This window comes from Gymnodraco acuticeps, unplaced genomic scaffold (genome assembly GCF_902827175.1).
Source record: "Gymnodraco acuticeps unplaced genomic scaffold, fGymAcu1.1, whole genome shotgun sequence".
NCBI lineage: Eukaryota > Metazoa > Chordata > Actinopteri > Perciformes > Bathydraconidae > Gymnodraco > Gymnodraco acuticeps.
Genome location: NW_022992205.1, coordinates 1,276,448 through 1,295,012, shown reverse-complemented (window position 1 = coordinate 1,295,012; position 18,565 = coordinate 1,276,448). Strand labels below are relative to the sequence as shown.

Genomic DNA, 18,565 nt, shown 5'->3' with positions numbered 1-18,565 from the left:
ACGATACCCATCCCTACTTATACGTCACTCTATGGCTCCCTTCCCCCCTCATTAAATATGAGGGCGTCACCCCTCAGCAGCCAATAGCTGCACATGCTAAATGCCTTAAATGCCTGCTCTCCCTCCCTGTCAGTTGTCATTTGCAGATGACCGCAAACAGTAGCAGTAATACTACTCCTCCTCGTGAGAAAAAACAAACAGAAAACTAGCGCAAGATGTCCAACTCGGACAATTCAGACGAACCTGGCATGGATATCTTTGATCCCGGTTCGACTCCCCAAAGCGGCCTATCATCGGAGGTAGACTTCCTCATCGCCCGACTCCAGCAGCAGGGCATCCCCACAGCTCCAGGCCTCACTCTCTCGCAGCTCCGAGAGCTCTCGGATCAGGTCTCCAGCACAGCTCCCCAGCCCGAGGAAGCAGCCCCAAGCAGCTCCCCAGAGAGACCAAGGCGAGGACGCGGCCGAGGCCGCGGAGGAAAAAGGACCAGGAAATCGAACCCTCCAGGACCCCGTCCGCCTCCCAAGTCCACCCCTTCCCAGGCTCACCAGGCCGGGAGCGGGGAGAATAGCGTGGCCAGCGCCCTGCAATCCCTGAATAGCTCCATAAGAGCCATCGATGCTCGCCTTCAGGCCATGGAAGATTCCGGCACAGGAGCGTCAACGTCTGTCGCACTCAGAGCAGCGCTCGCTGCCCCAGTCCCGCTGGGGTTTCCAGGTCAGGGTGTTCCACGCATCCCAGCGGCAGCTAATCCTTATTCTCTGGCTTCGGCCCCCCCAGCCCCCACTGCAGGTAGGCCTTTTATTTCCCAAGCCGCTAACATCTCCACACGGCTTAGGTCAAAAATTCTTGAAGGGAAGGATGTTAACCTGCTTAGCCTTATTCTGCCCTCCCCGGAGTGCGATAAAGCCATCGCCACAGGAGGAAATATCACCACCGTCTTTAAGACCGCAGACCCCAGGCTCATCAGAGACATCAGCGTAGGGCAATTCATGATAGCTTTCGGCATTTTCCGTGACGTAATCTGCTCCGTCTACCCTGAGAGAAGAGCAGAATTAGATGCATACATGGCCATTATCGGAGATATCAACCTTAGATACGGGAAATCCATTTTCTACCAGTATCACAAGAGCTTTTCTAGTAAAGCAGCGCTTCACCTAGCGCATAGCAATATCCGCCTCGACTGGTCAGTGATGGACATCGAGCTGCTCGTGATGGCTACCGGCGGGCAATCCGCTATTTCCTGCAACAGCTGCGGAGCGCAGGGCCACATCGCTGCCCTCTGCCCATCAGTATTCTGGAATCGATAGACCAAACCGTCAGTTTCTGCAGGGAGGCACACCCGAAGTCCGTATGCCCCAGGCGCAACCAAAACCTAGTAGCTCTGCGCCAGAAACCTCGTGGCGGAAAAACATTCTGAAACATCACCCCTCCACTCCCATTAACATCCCTCAGCTAGCAGCTGCGCTATCCACCCACCCAGATTCCGTGTTCGTGGACTATCTCCTATCAGGGCTCTCCCAAGGCTTCAGGGTAGGGGTCCTCTCATCTCCCACAGTTACTTTCGTAGCAAAAAATCTTCAGTCAGCCGCTAAAGAACCTAACATAGTCTCCCAGCTCATCGACAAAGAACTCCAAAAAGGATATATAATCGGTCCCTTTAGCTCCTCTCCCCTTCCCAGTGTTCCGTTCAAATCCCATCGGAATAGCCACACGCAAGTACTCCGGAAAGAAAAGGCTGATTTTCGATCTGTCCGCTCCCCGTTCCGGCCCATTTTGCAGCGTCAATAGCATCATCCCTTCAGAGCAGTTCTCCCTTCACTATGCCTCAGTGGACAATGCAATCAAATTGATTAAGTTCACAGGGCACGGAGCGTGGCTCTCCAAAGCGGACATTACTGACGCCTTCAAAATCATTCCTATTCACCCGTCCCAGTGGAATCTGTTCGGCATTAAGTGGGAGTCCAAATTCTATTTCGCCGTTTGCCTAACCTTCGGGTGCAGAAGCAGCCCCTGCATTTGTAACTCCTTCTCGGAAGCGCTTTGCTGGATCCTGCAGAACATAGTTAGAATCCCCTCCGTCCTTCACCTACTGGACGACTTCCCCCTCATAGATCCGCCACAGGACAGCTCAGGGACCTCACTAGGCAAACTAAAACACTGCTTTCAGGAGTTAGGCGTCCCCCTCTCCAAGGAGAAAATGTTAGGTCCCAACACAAGCCTAGAGTTCTTAGGCATCACCCTCGACTCTATAGAGATGAAGGCATCTCTCCCCTCAGACAAACTGCAGCGCATCCGGGACATCACAAAATCATACTGCGAGCAACACATCATCACAAAACAACAGTTGCTCTCCCTTCTAGGACACCTCAATTTTCTCATGCGCGTCATCCCCCAGGGGCGCTCGTTCATCTCCCGCCTCCTGGACACAGCATCAGCGGTCGACAATCTTCATGACCGCGTTCTCCTAGACGAAGGCTGCCGCTCAGACTTACGTTTCTGGTCTCTCCTGCTCGCCCACTGGAACGGAGTTACTTTTTTCTATGATGACCTCGCGTGTTCCTCCGACTCAATCAGGTTTTTCACGGATGCCGCCCCATCCGTGGGTTTTGGGGGTTTCTTTCAGGGCGAGTGGTTCGCAGGGTCCTGGCCCCCGTCATTCCCTAATCATGCCTCATCATCCGCTCTGCACGAGATATTCCCAATCGCTGTTGCATGCCACGTATGGGGTCACCTGTGGTTCCGTAAACGCATCTCGGTGCTGTGCGACAACCAATCAGTGGTTGAAATAATCAATAAGGCGCGCTCCCAGTGCAGCGACATCATGCCATTCATGAGAAGCATTAAGCGTTCCTCCATAATCCACAACTTCATCATCACAGCTCGCCACATCCCCGGTCACCTCAATGTCGTCGCTGACTCCCTCTCTCGCTTTAATTTCCATACATTCCGGAGCCTCTGCCCGGAAGCCAGCCCGCAACCAGTCGGAATCCCTCCACTTCATCTCCTCTCTCTGCACTAATCAAGAGTCCCCTAGCTCGGCACCTCGAGTCCGCCAGATTCTACATGAGAAAGGGCTTAGCCGCATCCACCCTCAGATCCTATGATTTCGCATGGAGAACGTTCGCTTTCTTCTGCCGCTCAGTAAACAAGCAAGTCCTCACTAAATCCGGCCTATCACCTACATCATACTCAGGAAATTCCTTTAGGATAGGTGCAGCCACCTCGGCTGCTAATCAAGGTCTCTCCACCTCATCCCTTCAACAACTAGGACGGTGGACCTCCTCCGCCTTCGCAACCTACATTCGCCCAGACATCAGCACCGTACCGGCTCCCCAAAGATCTCCCGGACCCTAACTATGGTAGTTATACATATAACTGGTGGTGGCTCATAAACACATTCACAAGTATACATGTCTCACTAAGGTTCCCGATATTCAAAACTGCATTCCTGTCCTAATTCCGCGGGCCCCGCCCACAGGGAATAATGTCTCGTCTCACGCTGCAACTACATGTAACGGGCTTCATCTCCGGCACACAGGTATTTCATTCCCAGGCCTTGCTCAAACGTATCAGTGTAAAATGTATTTCCTGCAGTCTGCGTGGACTCGGGCCACCGTACACTCCGGTGTCAGTTACAAAACAAAGGAAAATAAAGAAAGAGAAAAGAGTAAAGAAAAAGATATATATATATATATATATATATAGCCTGCGAAGTCAGGCGTGGCGGAAGGCCACCATACACTCCGGTGTCAGTTACAAAACAAAGGAAAAGAAAGAAAGAGAAAAGAGTAAAGAAAAAAATATATATATATAGCCTGCGAAGTCAGGCGTGGCGGAAGGCCACCGTACACTTCGGTGTCAGTTACAAAACAAAGGAAAGAGAAAGAAAGAGTAAAGAAAAAAATATATATATATAGCCTGCGAAGTCAGGCGTGGCGGAAGGCCACCGTACACTTCGGTGTCGTAACTTCGGGCTACCGTACACTTCGGTGTCGTGGACGTTGGGCCACCGTTACAAAACGAAACCGCTCGCTCCTCGGCGTAGTCAAGCCCTGCTGGCCAGGCATGCGACCCGCAGGTCGTTTTCAGGTAAGACCGGCACTGATTTCGGCAGTCAGAGTCTCAGCATGACCCGTAAGCTCCGGCAGTGATTCCGGCACTATGTCGCTCATATACGTGTTAATCTATTATCTTTCCTTCCCAGATCACCAGTCACCCCACAAGGTAAGCAACTCAGTTCATCTCAGTATTCATACTTCACTGGTTTTGGGGATTTCATCGGAGCGGTGCTTTCCCTCCTGAATGATTATCCTGCAAACCGGGGGCCTAATCGCCAAACACCATTACATTCTCCTGTTGTATTATCATGGCAATCATTTCATTCATATGACGTGTAAACAATAAATATGTAATTCTTACATCACGTCTCTCCGGTTTGAAATGAAAGCTTTAGCGCAAGTTCAATAAGGAAGACCTAACACGAGTCACTTACACGTCACTCTATGGCTCCCTTCCCCCCTCATTAAATATGAGGGCGTCACCCCTCAGCAGCCAATAGCTGCACATGCTAAATGCCTTAAATGCCTGCTCTTCCTCCCTGTCAGTTGTCATTGCAGATGATCACACGCAACCCGCCTCCACCCCTCTCGCCTCTAGTCTCTTCCAGGACAAAGCTAAACCTTCCTTCTTCAGACCGGTCTCACCTACTCAGCACCACCACCAGTGTCTAGACCCCGGGGATTTCATCGGAGCGGTGCTTTCCCTCCTGAATGATTATCCTGCAAACCGGGGCCTAATCGCCAAACACCATTACGTTCTCCTGTTGTATTATCGTGGCAATCATTTCATTCATATGACGTGTAAACAATAAATATGTAATTCTTACATCACGTCTCTCCGGTTTGAACTTATTATACTTGAATGTGTCAACTGCTCAGTTTTTTTTAAGAATTCCTAATTAAATTATAGGCTAGGCTGACAGAATAATATAGTTTACAAATGATGTTTTAGTTTAAAAGATGAATTGAAAGCAAACATAGTATTTGTGTTTAATAAATCTGGTTATTATACTAAAAAAGGACTTCTGAGTACCACAAAATGGCAGTATTGAAAGCTGGATTAACTGCTTGCATTATATGTTAATTTTCTTTTCTCCTTTAAATACAACATGATGGCAACAGTTCCACTAGTGATGGATAGAATATTGTCTAGCGCCCTAACACATTTTACATGATAGTCTAAGGGGCGGGACAGCTTCAAGTGGCTGACCAATCACACAGAGCCGGTCAGCTAACCAATCAGAGCAGACTGGGCTCTGGTTTCAGACAGAGGGTGAGAAGAGGTGCTGCAGCACAGGCAGTGTGAGAAAAATAAAAAGCTTTTTGAACATTAAAGTATGGAGACATGTCACAGTAGAGGCACAACATACAAATGTGAACCTGAAATGGAATACAGTTGATCATGATTATGTTATACATTACGCCCCAAGCCTTCTTTGACAGTAAACCAAGTATTCAAGTTCAGGCACTGCTTAAACAATGCAAGATAATCAAGCTACTTACAGTGACGGTGGTGATTTATAACATTGTCTCAAGGAATATAAATTCATACATTCTTTAGGAACGACCTCCAGGGTCCATATTTTTGAAATATTCATTGCCAGACAGAGGGGTCAGCTAAAGTCAGAGGATTTTACAGCCTCACTTACCAGGAATATTCTTTATTGCTTCTGAATGACTCTCGGTTGAATATATAAACTTTGTGTCTCCGTCCACTCCTTTGCTTTACTGTCGCTTCAAGCAAGAAAACCCTTAAAACTGACAAAAGGCAGTGAGAAAAAGAACTTGAGCCAAAGCTGCACGAATATGGGATGATGTGAGCCAGCTGCACTCAACTGTGACTGCTCCCATTAACATCGCCATTCATCCACACAGAGCTTTGTTAGCATGAATCGGGTAACGGTGTGGCCTGATGTGTTTATTTTTTTCCATTTGATGGATTGTTAAATCAGCAGTGATGTGCAGAGACGGAGAGATGAAGATGGAATCGTTTCTTTCAATATCAAGTGAAAAGGGCTCAAATAGCCTTTATATAGAGAATTCAAGGAAAGTGGGATGTGGTATTCGTCATTTCCTCTGTTATTCCTTCCATTCACTAAGACTATAAAGAAGATGGATAAACAACCGCACAGCCATACTTGGCAAACTTAAATTGCAAACAATTTCATTGTGTCTTTCGTCAGAGAGTTAGTGTATGAATGTGTCCACTGCGGGGACTAATATTAGAGCGACAGCTGCAGTATAACGCACTTGAACACACAGCTGCATGATATAGCCTCGCTGGGATGATTTCAGTGACATTGCATGTTCTTTCCACAAAACTCCCCTTTTAAGTATGACAGACCGCACCTCTGGTGATATGAACATGATGTGTGATCAGTCATGTCCCCATATAATGTATTGGCAGCTGATTTTGCAGAGGTTAAGCAATTCATTTCATCCACTGAAGTCTGACTTCATCTCTGGTGACTTACTTGGCTGTACAGTGGAATTTAGATGAGGTGACACATTCAGTGTCACTGCTCACAGAGCAATCTGAGTCAACAACCTGGGCTTAAGATGAGAGGAGCTTGTGACGGATGAGTGTATCGGTCTCTTACTGCACCATCTGGAAGCGATGATGAAGTACTTAAACATGCAGGAAGTATTAACAGAAATAAACTGTATAGTAGTTAATTGGAAAGAGGATACCTAGAATGCAGGATTTTCTTCTCTTTGAAGAGGACATTATGCTAATTGTCAGGTTCATAGATGTATTTTGTACCTCTACTGTGACATATTAACATGCTTAAATGTTCTAAAAGGTCTTTATCTCGTTTTCTTTTCTCTCATACTGCCTATGCTGCAGCACCTCCATTCACCCTCTGTCTGCTGTCTCTGTTGTGATTGGAAAAGTGCTTAGAGATGTCCCATCCCTTAGCCTATAACGTACAATGTGTTGGCACGCCAATAAAAGCACAATTATTACATAGTGATGTCATTATGTCGCGAAAGTAAACAAGGGAGTCCATTGGAGGAGTTTCAGGCAGGGGGTGAGTGTATGGGAGAGAAACTCCCTTTGGCAAGAACTTTGAGATGTTAGCATTTGCAGTCCCATTTACATGCACAAAAACCTTCATAACACACTACAGGCTAGGGAAACCCCAGGCAGCACAATAGGACTCCTTTAAACATCTCTTATACCGTATGGCCGTGATACCATAGCGAAGAGCACCACCTCTTCTGGTTGGTTGCAGACAACAGGGGCTCATGCTGGTCCGTCATGGCCCCTGTGTGAACACTTTGACATTCACATAAAGGACATGCTTGGTGGAGCCAGTTATCTCTCAGTCCAGTGACAGCAGTGGTGGTGGGGCTGCGAGGAGATGGGGATGTGTCCTTCAGTGGTGTTTGTGATTCGCTGTTAGACAGGATAGCAAAGATGGAACCTCCTCGGGGGACGAGTGTCTTCATTACTACAGCCTGCCGCTGGTGAATGATGGTTTAACTGAACTCCATATGGCTGGTTAGATAGATATCACAGAAGAGCATATGTGCCCTTCCCCCTTCTTGTGATGTTTTGATGTAATGAAAGCCATGATAGTTGGCCCTGATAAGGACTGGCCTTTAGAAATAAAGAAGTAATAGACCTCCAATTATGACTATACAATGTGCAGGACCACATATCCAAAGCATGACAACCATGCCATAAAGTTATCTCTTTGTTCATTTATTTATTTACAAAGGTCAGTCACTGGTCCTTTACAGTATATGAGTCGTTGCCGCTTCATGGCTTTACCATTTCAGTGACATTTCAAATTAAGTTAAACAAGCATCTAATAATACACATGGAATATAAACACATACTGTCTTCCCTAATGTTAAAGTTGTGTGTGAGGTGCACCATTCCATAAAAGCTCCTGCGTCTATACACATAATCAAAAGTAATGTTTGCAACAACAAAAAGGTTGAAAATACATTGAGAACTCCTATTTTGTGGATAATGGAGACTTCATTTTTAGAATCCAATTTTGCAGAATTTCAACAGAGCAATAGGAAACCTGTTATCTTTGGGAACATATGTTTCCTGTTACCTTGTTTTTTTTCTACTGAATAAGTTATTGCGAATACTTTTGATTTATTTTTATAAAACCCTTAGTGTCGTTGTCCAGAGGAAGTGTTGTGAATAACAAGTGACTGGGAATCCATGAGGGAAAAAAATGTCAGATGTAAAATACCTCGGTAGTGGCAGCTCCCATGTTTTAATTAATGAATCTGTGTTCTGCCCCTCCTCACCTAGTCTCCTTAGGCTTCCTGAAATAAACAAGATGTGTTAAAAATGCAAATACATAATCTGGGCCCCCCCCCCTAGGAGGAGGCAAAAGGAACATCAGGCAGTAGTTTGAAAAACTGATGTTTTAACTACCTTAAGCTAAGTTGCCTTCAACTTTTCACCCCCAACCCTTGACGTGTTTTCCGATACATTTATAAAACAAATTATTCATAAAATGTTCCCTTCCTTTTAATCCTTGAATCCGACACTACTCATACATGCTATGTTGTGACCTTTAAATTGTTTACCAGTACGAGGCAGCATTCATATAGACAAATGAAGATCTCAAGCATCCTATTCGGCGTGTGAGCTTTTCAGGGACTGCATGCATTATCGAGAAAAAGATTAATGAAAAGAAAAATACTTTGCTTCTGGCTCATCCAAAAATGAGGCAAATGCTACAGCGTGGGAAGGTGTGAAAGCACTTCTAGTCAATCAGATACTGCAGACTACGTGTTCTTTTTAATGAAAGTAGGATTTTTTTGTTTGTATTATCCTGTTAGCCACACAATCCTGCGATAGAGTAAACATGATACAAATGGTCAATAAGAAGGTTTTATCCGCATGACTATTGGTACATGTTAAATGGAATGCATAGCCAAAGTGGACTATTGCAAAGAAAGGCACAACAACTTCAAAACTGTACTGATAAAATAAATGAGAACATATTGTACAAGGCAAATAGTATGCATGGTTTGAAATGGCAAACATTGAAAGTCAAAAGTATTATTAAAACCATGTACTACATCACCACCTTGGTCCAATTAACTCTGGGAAGAGAATATTTACTGTGCTTGAAAACTGGTATCACATCATCATGTGAGGTTGACTTTGTGACCTGGAGAACATTTCAGCTGCAACATTAGCTCGTTGATAAGCTTGGGATATGAGATATTTTTGTAGCCATTTGTGGTGAAGGCATCTGTGCTATTGTATGCATTATTTGACTAAATTTTTCTACAGGCATGGCAGAATATGGTACTATTTTTACATGAATATTCTAGCCCTTGTCTATTTGTATACCACGAGCTGAACAATGCTCGCCTTACCCCACTGTACAGGCGAGTTGGGTACTTGTTTAGACCTGGGCAGGCTCTGTTTTGCCGAGGTCCCCTATTGGCACCTGTGGGCCGCCGACGGCCGCCGGTGTTTCGGGCGATGAGGACTGCTGCTCAGGGGGGGCGGCGAGGCGGGCGGGAGTAAGCTAGTGTCCACGACGGAGGGTAACGTAATGTCCCCATCTGACCTGTTGCTATTGTCTGCAGTAGATGCAATGTTGCTGGCGTTTAGTGGCTGCTTTAAAGATCACCTATTATGCAAAATCCACTTGTTCATGTATTTTATACATAAACAGGTGGGCCTTTTCAAGCCCCACCTGTCCCTCATCGCTCCAATAAAATGGTAGGCCAAGCTTAAAATGGTCAAATGTATCGTTCTTTAACAATATAACAATATATCTATTACAAATAACATCAGTTCAAAAACAGAGAAAATCAATAACAAATAGCAGTTCAGAAATCGAAAAAATTAAAGTGCAATGGCGCAGTTCTACATCTTATAACAAATAACATCAGTCAATAAATAACAAATAAAACAATAACAAATAAAATCAGTCAATAATAACAAATAACAAATAACATCAGTGACTGCAATGAGCCTGTTTTGCACTGCACATCTTCTCAAAACGCGGTTGCAGGCTTGATACTGCCACTCTCAAGTCGTGCTCAATGTTGAGCCTAGATCTGCATTTGGTTTTCAGTGTTGCAACAGCTGAAAAGCCAATCTCACAGAGATAAGATGGCGAAGGGAAGAAGGATGCCCACAGCCCAATGACTGAATACTCCCTCTCCACTCCAAGCCAGAATCCACTTGGTGTCTGAGCTGTAAACTTCAGCCTCAGTGTGGAGTCAGAGGTCATCTCAATAAATTGGTCCTCTTCGGCAGAGCTGAAATCAGCAGGTGCAGCAGATAGAATATAAATACATTTCTTATTTGTCATTGTTTGTTAAATATAAATATCTCTATTTGATAACAACATATAGCAAGTAGGCTATATATAATATGTAAAATACATGAAGTAATAAAATAGAATATCAACCTGCTGCATTGCATGGATCCATAATCCAGTCATACTGAGCACTGCTGGTTGCGAAATGTTTTTGGAATAACCTTAGCAGGGATGTGATGTGCTGCTTAATACATGGGATCACAGCAGTGGCTCCAGAATCAGTGGTTTCAGCGATTTCACCCAGACTCTCAAAGGCTCTTGGTCGAGGGGCCTGCCCCATTCCTCCAGCTTTCGGTGAATCCACTGATCTTATCTGCTAGGTGAGGTAGGTGCTTGTCTTTGCCTTGTAGCTGGAGATTTAACACGTTGAGCTTTCCAAAGACATCGCTGAGATAAGCCAGCTTCATCAAAAAATGTTCGTCAGTGAACTTGCTTGCTGCTTCATAGGCTACATGCGCTCCTCCTCCAAGAAAAGGCGGATCTCCGCTCGGAGCTCAATCACGCGCGACAGCACTTTGCCTCACTGTGAAACAGCACAGCTGTGTGATCAGCTCCCATCTCCTCGCAAAGTGCGGAGAACAGACGCGCTTTCAAGGGCCGGGTTTTGATGAAATTCACCACGCTCACAACCTCCTTCAAAATCTCATTCAGATCGGGACCAAGCTGCCTTGACGCAAGCGCTTCCGTATGAATAACACAGTGCGTCCACTGCGCATCTGATGCGACCCTCTTTATTAGTGCCTGCAGGCCATTTATATTCCCTGCCATCGTCTGCGCCCCATCCGAGCAAAAGCCCACACAGTTTTCCCATGGTATGAGAATGTTGAAGAGCTCCTCAGCTGTGGCCCTATTTTTGACATACTTGCAGAACAGAATATCTTCAGTCAGGGTTAACGAATCGACAAAGCGGACGTACAGTATGCAATGAACAAACAGTCTTTGTTACTGTCATTTGCCTAGTCCACTTGCAAGGCAAAACGTGAATGTTTTAGTTTAGATATGTCATCTATATGCGTCTGGCAATTGTGTCATTTGACAGTGGGATAGCCTTCAATTTGGCTGCGCTTGTCTCGTCCAGCATGATTGACACCACATCTATTGCCGCAGGGAGGATGAGCTGCTCAGCTACTGTGTGTGGTTTTTTTGACTGGGCAATTATGTGTGCAACTTTATACGAGGCCATTTGGGCTTTACTAGTCACTGAAGTAGCATTTACCATTCGATGGTCCTGCTGACGGTATTCTGTACATTTTCTTTGGAAGAAATCAAGTGGCTTATTTGCATGACTGGGGTGCGTAGTCTCTAGGTGTCTTCGCAATTTGTTGGGTCTCATGAGGGTGCATAACATTCAACTGGGGGTGCAATGCATGCCTATGCACCCCTGTAGAACCGGGCCTGGTCTGCCTTCTCTAAAATATTATGGAACTACATGGCACTTTGCTTGTGACTCTCAACAACAAGAAAATACAAATAAAAACTCCACACTAATGCTTTATAGAAATCAACCAATCATTTTCTAAAGTGAGCATTGTCATGTGAGAACTATTTTTGTCAACCTTACATCTCCACTGCTCAGAAGAAAGGGTGATTATCCTCATTGACAAGAGGCACTCCTGAGATAGCCGGCATTATAGCACAGCTAAAGAGGACGTCACAGGGCTGTCAGGAGGCTGAACTCTCTCCCCTCCCTCCCCTCCCTCCCCTCCCTCCCCTCCCTCCCCTCCCTCTCCCCCTGCCCCCACTGGACTATAACTCCCCACACACACTCAGACACTCACATCCAGCACCAGACACTGTTTACGCTGCTATGGACAATCTGGCAATAATGCACACTCTATGGACAATCTGTACATTCTATGTACAATTTTGCACTAATGTAGAATTCTCAAATATTGAAGTGACTGTTATTTTGTATATATTGATTGTTGTGTTTTATTTAGGTCTTAATGTGTGTAATTCTGCACAGATATTTTTTATATACATTTGTTTTTCTATTCGGGATTGTGGGAAACGGTATTTCGATCTCTCTGTCTGTACACACAAACTGGAAGATTGACAATAAAGTTGACTTTGACTTCTCCTATTATCAAAAGCAGTATTGAATCTTCCCGGGGGAGCATGCCCCCGGACCCCCCTAGAGGAGGTTAGGTCCACGGTGTTTACATGGTTATTTATACAATATAAGTGCACATCATGAACCTGTCTCTGCGGTCCTGCCTTGGGTCTCGCCATGCTGCTTCCCTGATGGCTTCCACAGGATTGTAGCTGACATCCTCGTGGATTCATCTTCTTATTACAGACACATGCATTTCCTAACATTCGGTCTATATGCTGTAAAATGTATTATCTCTTCGATTTACACACGGCATATATTGCACGTCTGTCCGTCCTGGGAGAGGGATCCCTCCTCTGTTGCTCTCCCTGAGGTTTCTCCCATTTTTTCCCTTTAAACTGTGGGTTTTCTCTGGAAGTGTTTCCTTGTACGATGTGAGGGTCTAAGGATAGAGGGTGTCGTTTTTTCTCATACTGATATTCTGAACAATCTGTGCTGTTGTATTTGCTGTAAAGTGTCTCTACTGTAGGCTAATTTTATTATTAGTACAGCACTTTGGCTCGACCAAAAATCGTTTATAAATGTGCTATATAAATAAAACTTGATTTGATCATAGGACAAAAGTTGGTTCCGTGTTGTGTGTAGTGAGAATGCGCGGGGGGGGGGGCAAGCCAAAGCTCGCTTAGGGCCCCCATAAGTCTGGGGCCGGCCCTGGTTTGCATTAAAATTGCCTTTTATGGTGGAACATGGGTGGTTGCAGTCAAATAACCATGAAGCAATAAGGGATTACTGAGCAATGACTCAGTGTGTTGTATCACTTTGCTTTAGGGTACAAAACAAGAGAAACTGATGTATAAAGCGTCAATAATTAATAAGGTATAACTAGTGTTGTGCTGATCAGTAGATGATTCATGGAAATGCTCATGAGGAAGGTGGTCAATAAAACAAAAATGATAATTTCCTCACATTTGTTCAACTGAGCACTGTTCAGAAACTTGAACCCAAAGCTGCATCACTACTAAACTATCTGCATATGAGAGGGTGATGCTTCTTTAGTTCTGCTACAATGGGGAAATTATGCTCAGTTTGAGGTTACTGGTACATAAAAAGGCAGAATATTCCCTCTTATGATAAAATGTATTTTCCGGTGTTTTGCCAACCACTGCGCTCCATCATTATTATGATAATATGTCACGGTACATCAAACAGCTTGTGGCTTATAAATTATAAAGATAATTAATGGAAAATGTTTGTCAGAGTGCATCCGCAGGACCCTGGTGTCCATTGTTTTTTAGCCACGACACCACCAAGTGCAAGTCTCATAAGGTGGTAAATATTTACTGCCAGATATTTTTAATCAGTCACCTTGACATGTAAGCTGTGGCTTGAATACTTAGGTCAAGTTTCTGAGTAGAAGGAAGGAAACATGTTGGAAAATATTTATAAATGTTTTCATGTAGCTACTAAAGTACTATACAGTAGATACTTGAGATCTGATACTTTATTAATTCTGGGGAAATTCACAATTGATCTTTAAAAAATTAATAAATAAGTATAATCTAATAACAAAAACATGTTTCTTAAAGGGGCCATCCTGCATAATGATCACCTTTGTTAATGCTAATCATATGTATACTTTTATTAAATAAAATGTTGACCTCCTCCACTACAGCATAAATCAGGCCTTAAAGTAATTTCATTTTATTCAATATCTATAAAACCTTAGTTCATAATAAATAGTGCACTGTCATCACTCTAAATAGATATGATGACATGCAAAAGACTTAAACCACCCACAAACAGAATCCCTACAATGAATAGTTTGCAATATCTTAAATCAAATATTCATTAAAAACAGATTCATACATATGCCATTTGTGATTTAAGTACTTCTGCAAAACAGCCTTATTATAAATTGTAGAAATACAGCTTATAGACGTACAGTTGTGTAAAAAGTAATTATTTGGCTCCAGATTGCGACCCAGTGGCATCGGAGGTGTTGTTTGAGCTTAGAGAAGTGAGTATGTGGGGAGTTTCTCCTGTGTCCGGTGTCACAGTGTAGAACAGGAGATAATGTCAGCACTGTCTGGATTAATCTGCCTCAGCTAAGGGCAGAGATTAAGGCCATCCATGAAAGTGGGACAACATGGTATCAGTGCTCGGCTAGATGGAATTGAGCCTCACCAGCTTGTACAGCGCCGCCCTGCGTACTTGGAGAAAAATGTGCATTTATTCTAAAATAGGATGCCATATTATCCTGATATGAACTTTAGTGAGTGTTATAAAGGATATTTCACTGCCCTAAACATTTCCCAAATGCATCTACAGTGGTTCTTTTGTAATGTCCATATCTGTCAGCACAAGCTACAAATAAACGTGTGAGACTTAATTCAAATCCCAAGTGCTAAGATGTTATGCTTATATAAATGTAGGACATCCTCACGGATAATTAGGAGTGTTTGAAAATGAAACTCAAGAACATGGCCTTATGTTCAGCAACCGTTATCATCTTCCCTCTCATGCGGTTTTCAGTGACTCACTGTAGTCATCCACCAAAACCCTTTAAATTAGAGTTAATTGCAGGGAGAATCATAAACAAGACACATGCATATTTAGAGCTGTTTATGAGTACAGAACTAGCAGATCATTTGTGCATAATAAACCCTATAACTGTTCATGCTGACTGAAGAGACACGCCTTCATTACACTGTCACATGTCGAGATAGCCCCAGTCTATGCATTGATGCTGCTAGAGAGCACCTAAAAAAATCTACCGGTTAACTACAGAGCCGGCTGAGGCCAAATCGGTAGCAAGTGTCATTAGCCGAGCCAAGCCGCATCTCAAAGAGCGCGAGTGACATGTTTATTAGTTCTTGCAGACAAATAGAGGATAGTTCTGCCTTTACCTAACGACATTTCACCTTCTTTATTGCAAGTTGCTTCCTGTTCATCAGACCAATTGTAAACATCACAGTATGGTCTTGGCATTTGATGTGTTATGCATTCACAAGAAAAACAACAGGGATCAGCCTGTGATTTTTATTTAAAGGGACTCTATTATGCTTTTAGGCGTTTTGTGTTTTGCTATAGGGTTCTATAGGTTTCTGTGCATGTAAATGGTCTGCAAAGGCTAAAATCTCAAAGTTCCCAAAGGGAGTTTCTCTCCCACACACCCATATATATATATATATATATTAGGGCTGTCAAACGATTAACATTTTTAATCAGATTAATCACAGCTTAAAAATTAATTAATCATGATTAATCACCATTCGAACTATGTCCAAAATATGCCATTTATTTATGTATATTGTTGTGGGAATGGAAAGATAAATGAAAGAAGGCGGATATATCCATTTAACATATCTATGTTTATTATAAAAAATGTCTGCGTGTCAAAATGAAAGACAGCCCACACACCTATCAATCATCAAACCGTGGGGTCTTAATTCATTACGTGTTGATTTATATCAACTGGGGAGTACTTCAGGAAAGTCGACGGGGGGGGGGGGGGGGGGGGGGGCTAGTGGAGTACTTCGTGACCACAGAGTGTGAACGTTGTGATCAGCTGTTTTAGTGCAGTTCTCCAGTGAAGGGGGGGAGTCTCCCTCCGCAGCCGGTTGGCGTAGTTTTGGCACAATTCCGTTGTAAAGACCGACGTTAAAAGCAGCCCTGTCTGTGCACACGGAGACCGACTCTGTCGTCCGGTGATCTAACCGCCTTCTCGAAAAGCTTCACAATTACGTCGGTACGCAAATGCGCTTTGTGACACAAGTGACGGTACGCCTTTCAGATTACGCACATAACCTGCTGCGTACCAGTTATGTGCACCCCTGTACTACAGCAAAAGTATTCTCCATCAGGACTTCCTGCAACAACACCACGCCGTTATCTTGATTCTGATTGGCCAGAAGACATTATCAAAGATGTTCTATTGAGAAGACGATCACTACGTGACAAAAGTTTTCAAAACCGTTTCTGGTCTTCGGTATTTCCAGACAAGTGGCTGCTGAAATCAATCTTACTAACTGCTGTCTGTGCAATTTACTCCGCGAGTTGGCGGACTTTATTTTGCTTACTTTAACATAATTTTTCATGGTGGGGCTAAGCCATTTCTTGGTATGGGTGTTGCCTACCCCAGCCATACCCTGGCGCTGCCACTGGTGGGATGTATGGGGCGGGCCATTCTGCACATGCGTTAAATGCGTTAAATATTTTAACGCAATTAATTCAAAAAATGTATTACCGCCGTTAACGCGATAATTTTAATTAATTAAAGCATTAATATATATATATATATATATATATATATATATATATACTATATACTGTGTTATACAAGGGGTGATTGTTGCCTTAGTTTCAACCTTGTTAGTGTATTGTTCTACCAGACTACCAGTTCCAACACTAACTTTAACTAGAGGACATCTTGTGATGCGATCACACCAACAGTGACGCCATATCAAGCCAGGGGTGCACATTGGTTGTGGTCAATGGCCCCCTACCCCACCTACTTACCCCACCTTGCACAGTTGCTTTTGTGGTGACAAAATGTGTCCACCGACAAGCAAACACAGATATACACCAGGTAAAATAGTCAATACAATGTCTGTGGTAGGTCCTGTTACAGTGCGATATGATACACTTTACACAGTATCTATATACAGTAGGTGTCCATGAGCACATTTTGCAATGACAACAAACGGAAAAATCAATAATACTAGCATGCTGTAACAGCTGGTATTTACCTTTCACTAGACACAAATACCAGCTGTTACAGCATGCTAGTATTATCGATTTTTCCGTATTATAGTGCAAGGATTTTCTTTAATAATTAAGAGCAAGAACAAAAAAGAAGGTTATATGTATTTGTTGTGTATCTGAACATACAAACCAGCAATCATTACATCAATAATCCCATCAGAGTAACTATATCCCAAATAAATCATCATGCAGAGTAGAGTAGTTTGATGGAAGACAACGCTCAGAGACAGTAATTCAAGCGTGCTGCTCAGCCATTAAATAACATGCAAGATTCTATAATGAGATACAGTACAACGTGTTTACATTAAAAAAGCATTCCTGCTAATATTTGGACTAACTCACCTTATCTTTATATCATTTTAAACCACAAGGTGTTTAAGTAAGATATGCTATAAAACTATATTTCAATGGAGGGCCAGGGCTTGCATATATAGATGGGTAATCTACAGGAAGTCAGCAAGTCATTCTGCTCATGACACATTTGAACATTAGTGGCATTCATCTGTCTGTTTTTCTTACATAAGGAGTCTGCCCACTGCACTCTCCTCAAGTGTTTCATTGGTTTGACAAGGTTAAGCAGAAAGAGAAAGGGCATGTCATATGGAAATACAGTATATCTCATATTATGTCTTCCCCCCTTTCATCATGTGCAACGTAAGATCCCTGGCTAATTGAATAGACAAGCTAACAAAATAATTTGTGTGTAAATGTGTGATTTGTAAATGTAAAACACCTTCCACAAATGCATTCAAATGTATTGCAAATTCACAAAAAAAATTGCGAATGTAAAAGGGATCTGCAAATACGCAAAATATTTTCCCAATAATTATTTTACAAATAAACAAAAGGAATTTGTGAATCTCTCTCTAACATTGACAACTTTCGATCAGGCATTTGTGAATCCATTTTGTATTTTTTGAAATGCGGAAATGTCGTCATCAGCAGGCCATCCAACCCAGTCTCACGGTATTTCGTGTTATAGTCACGACATTTAATCTATTGATTCGTGTTCACCAACACGATTTTCCCCTTTTTTTCGTGTCACACAGAACGATTTTAAAAGCAATGTATTTCTATTGGTAGTATGTTTCATGCCTGCACCACGTATTTTTGTCCGGTCGGGTCTTGGAAGACCGGAAGCTGTGTGGTTCATAAAAACATGTTCTTACTCAATATCAAGCCACGATTATTGTTTTATTTTAAATCGTATAATGTCGGACTTTTTTTGCCGTCTGTGAGGAAAAGAAATGGGGCTAAGAGCCTCAAAATACTGAAATCTGTATTTTTGTAATCTCTTTTTCCTTCTAAATTGTTATTCCTTTTTAAATAACACACAATCATCCTTGTTTTAATTTATTCGTTTAATT

General features: G+C 43.2%; 1 protein-coding gene across 1 annotated transcript; it reads left to right on the top strand.

The window, feature by feature from the left end:
- Nucleotides 1-1,353: 1,353 nt before the first annotated feature.
- On the top strand, nt 1,354-3,022 carry LOC117539474. Its single transcript, XM_034205660.1, has 2 exons — nt 1,354-1,378; nt 1,683-3,022. Exons 1-2 carry the CDS (start codon nt 1,354-1,356, stop codon nt 3,020-3,022), a joined length of 1,365 nt encoding a protein of 454 aa, XP_034061551.1.
- The last annotated feature ends 15,543 nt before the right edge of the window (nt 3,023-18,565 follow it).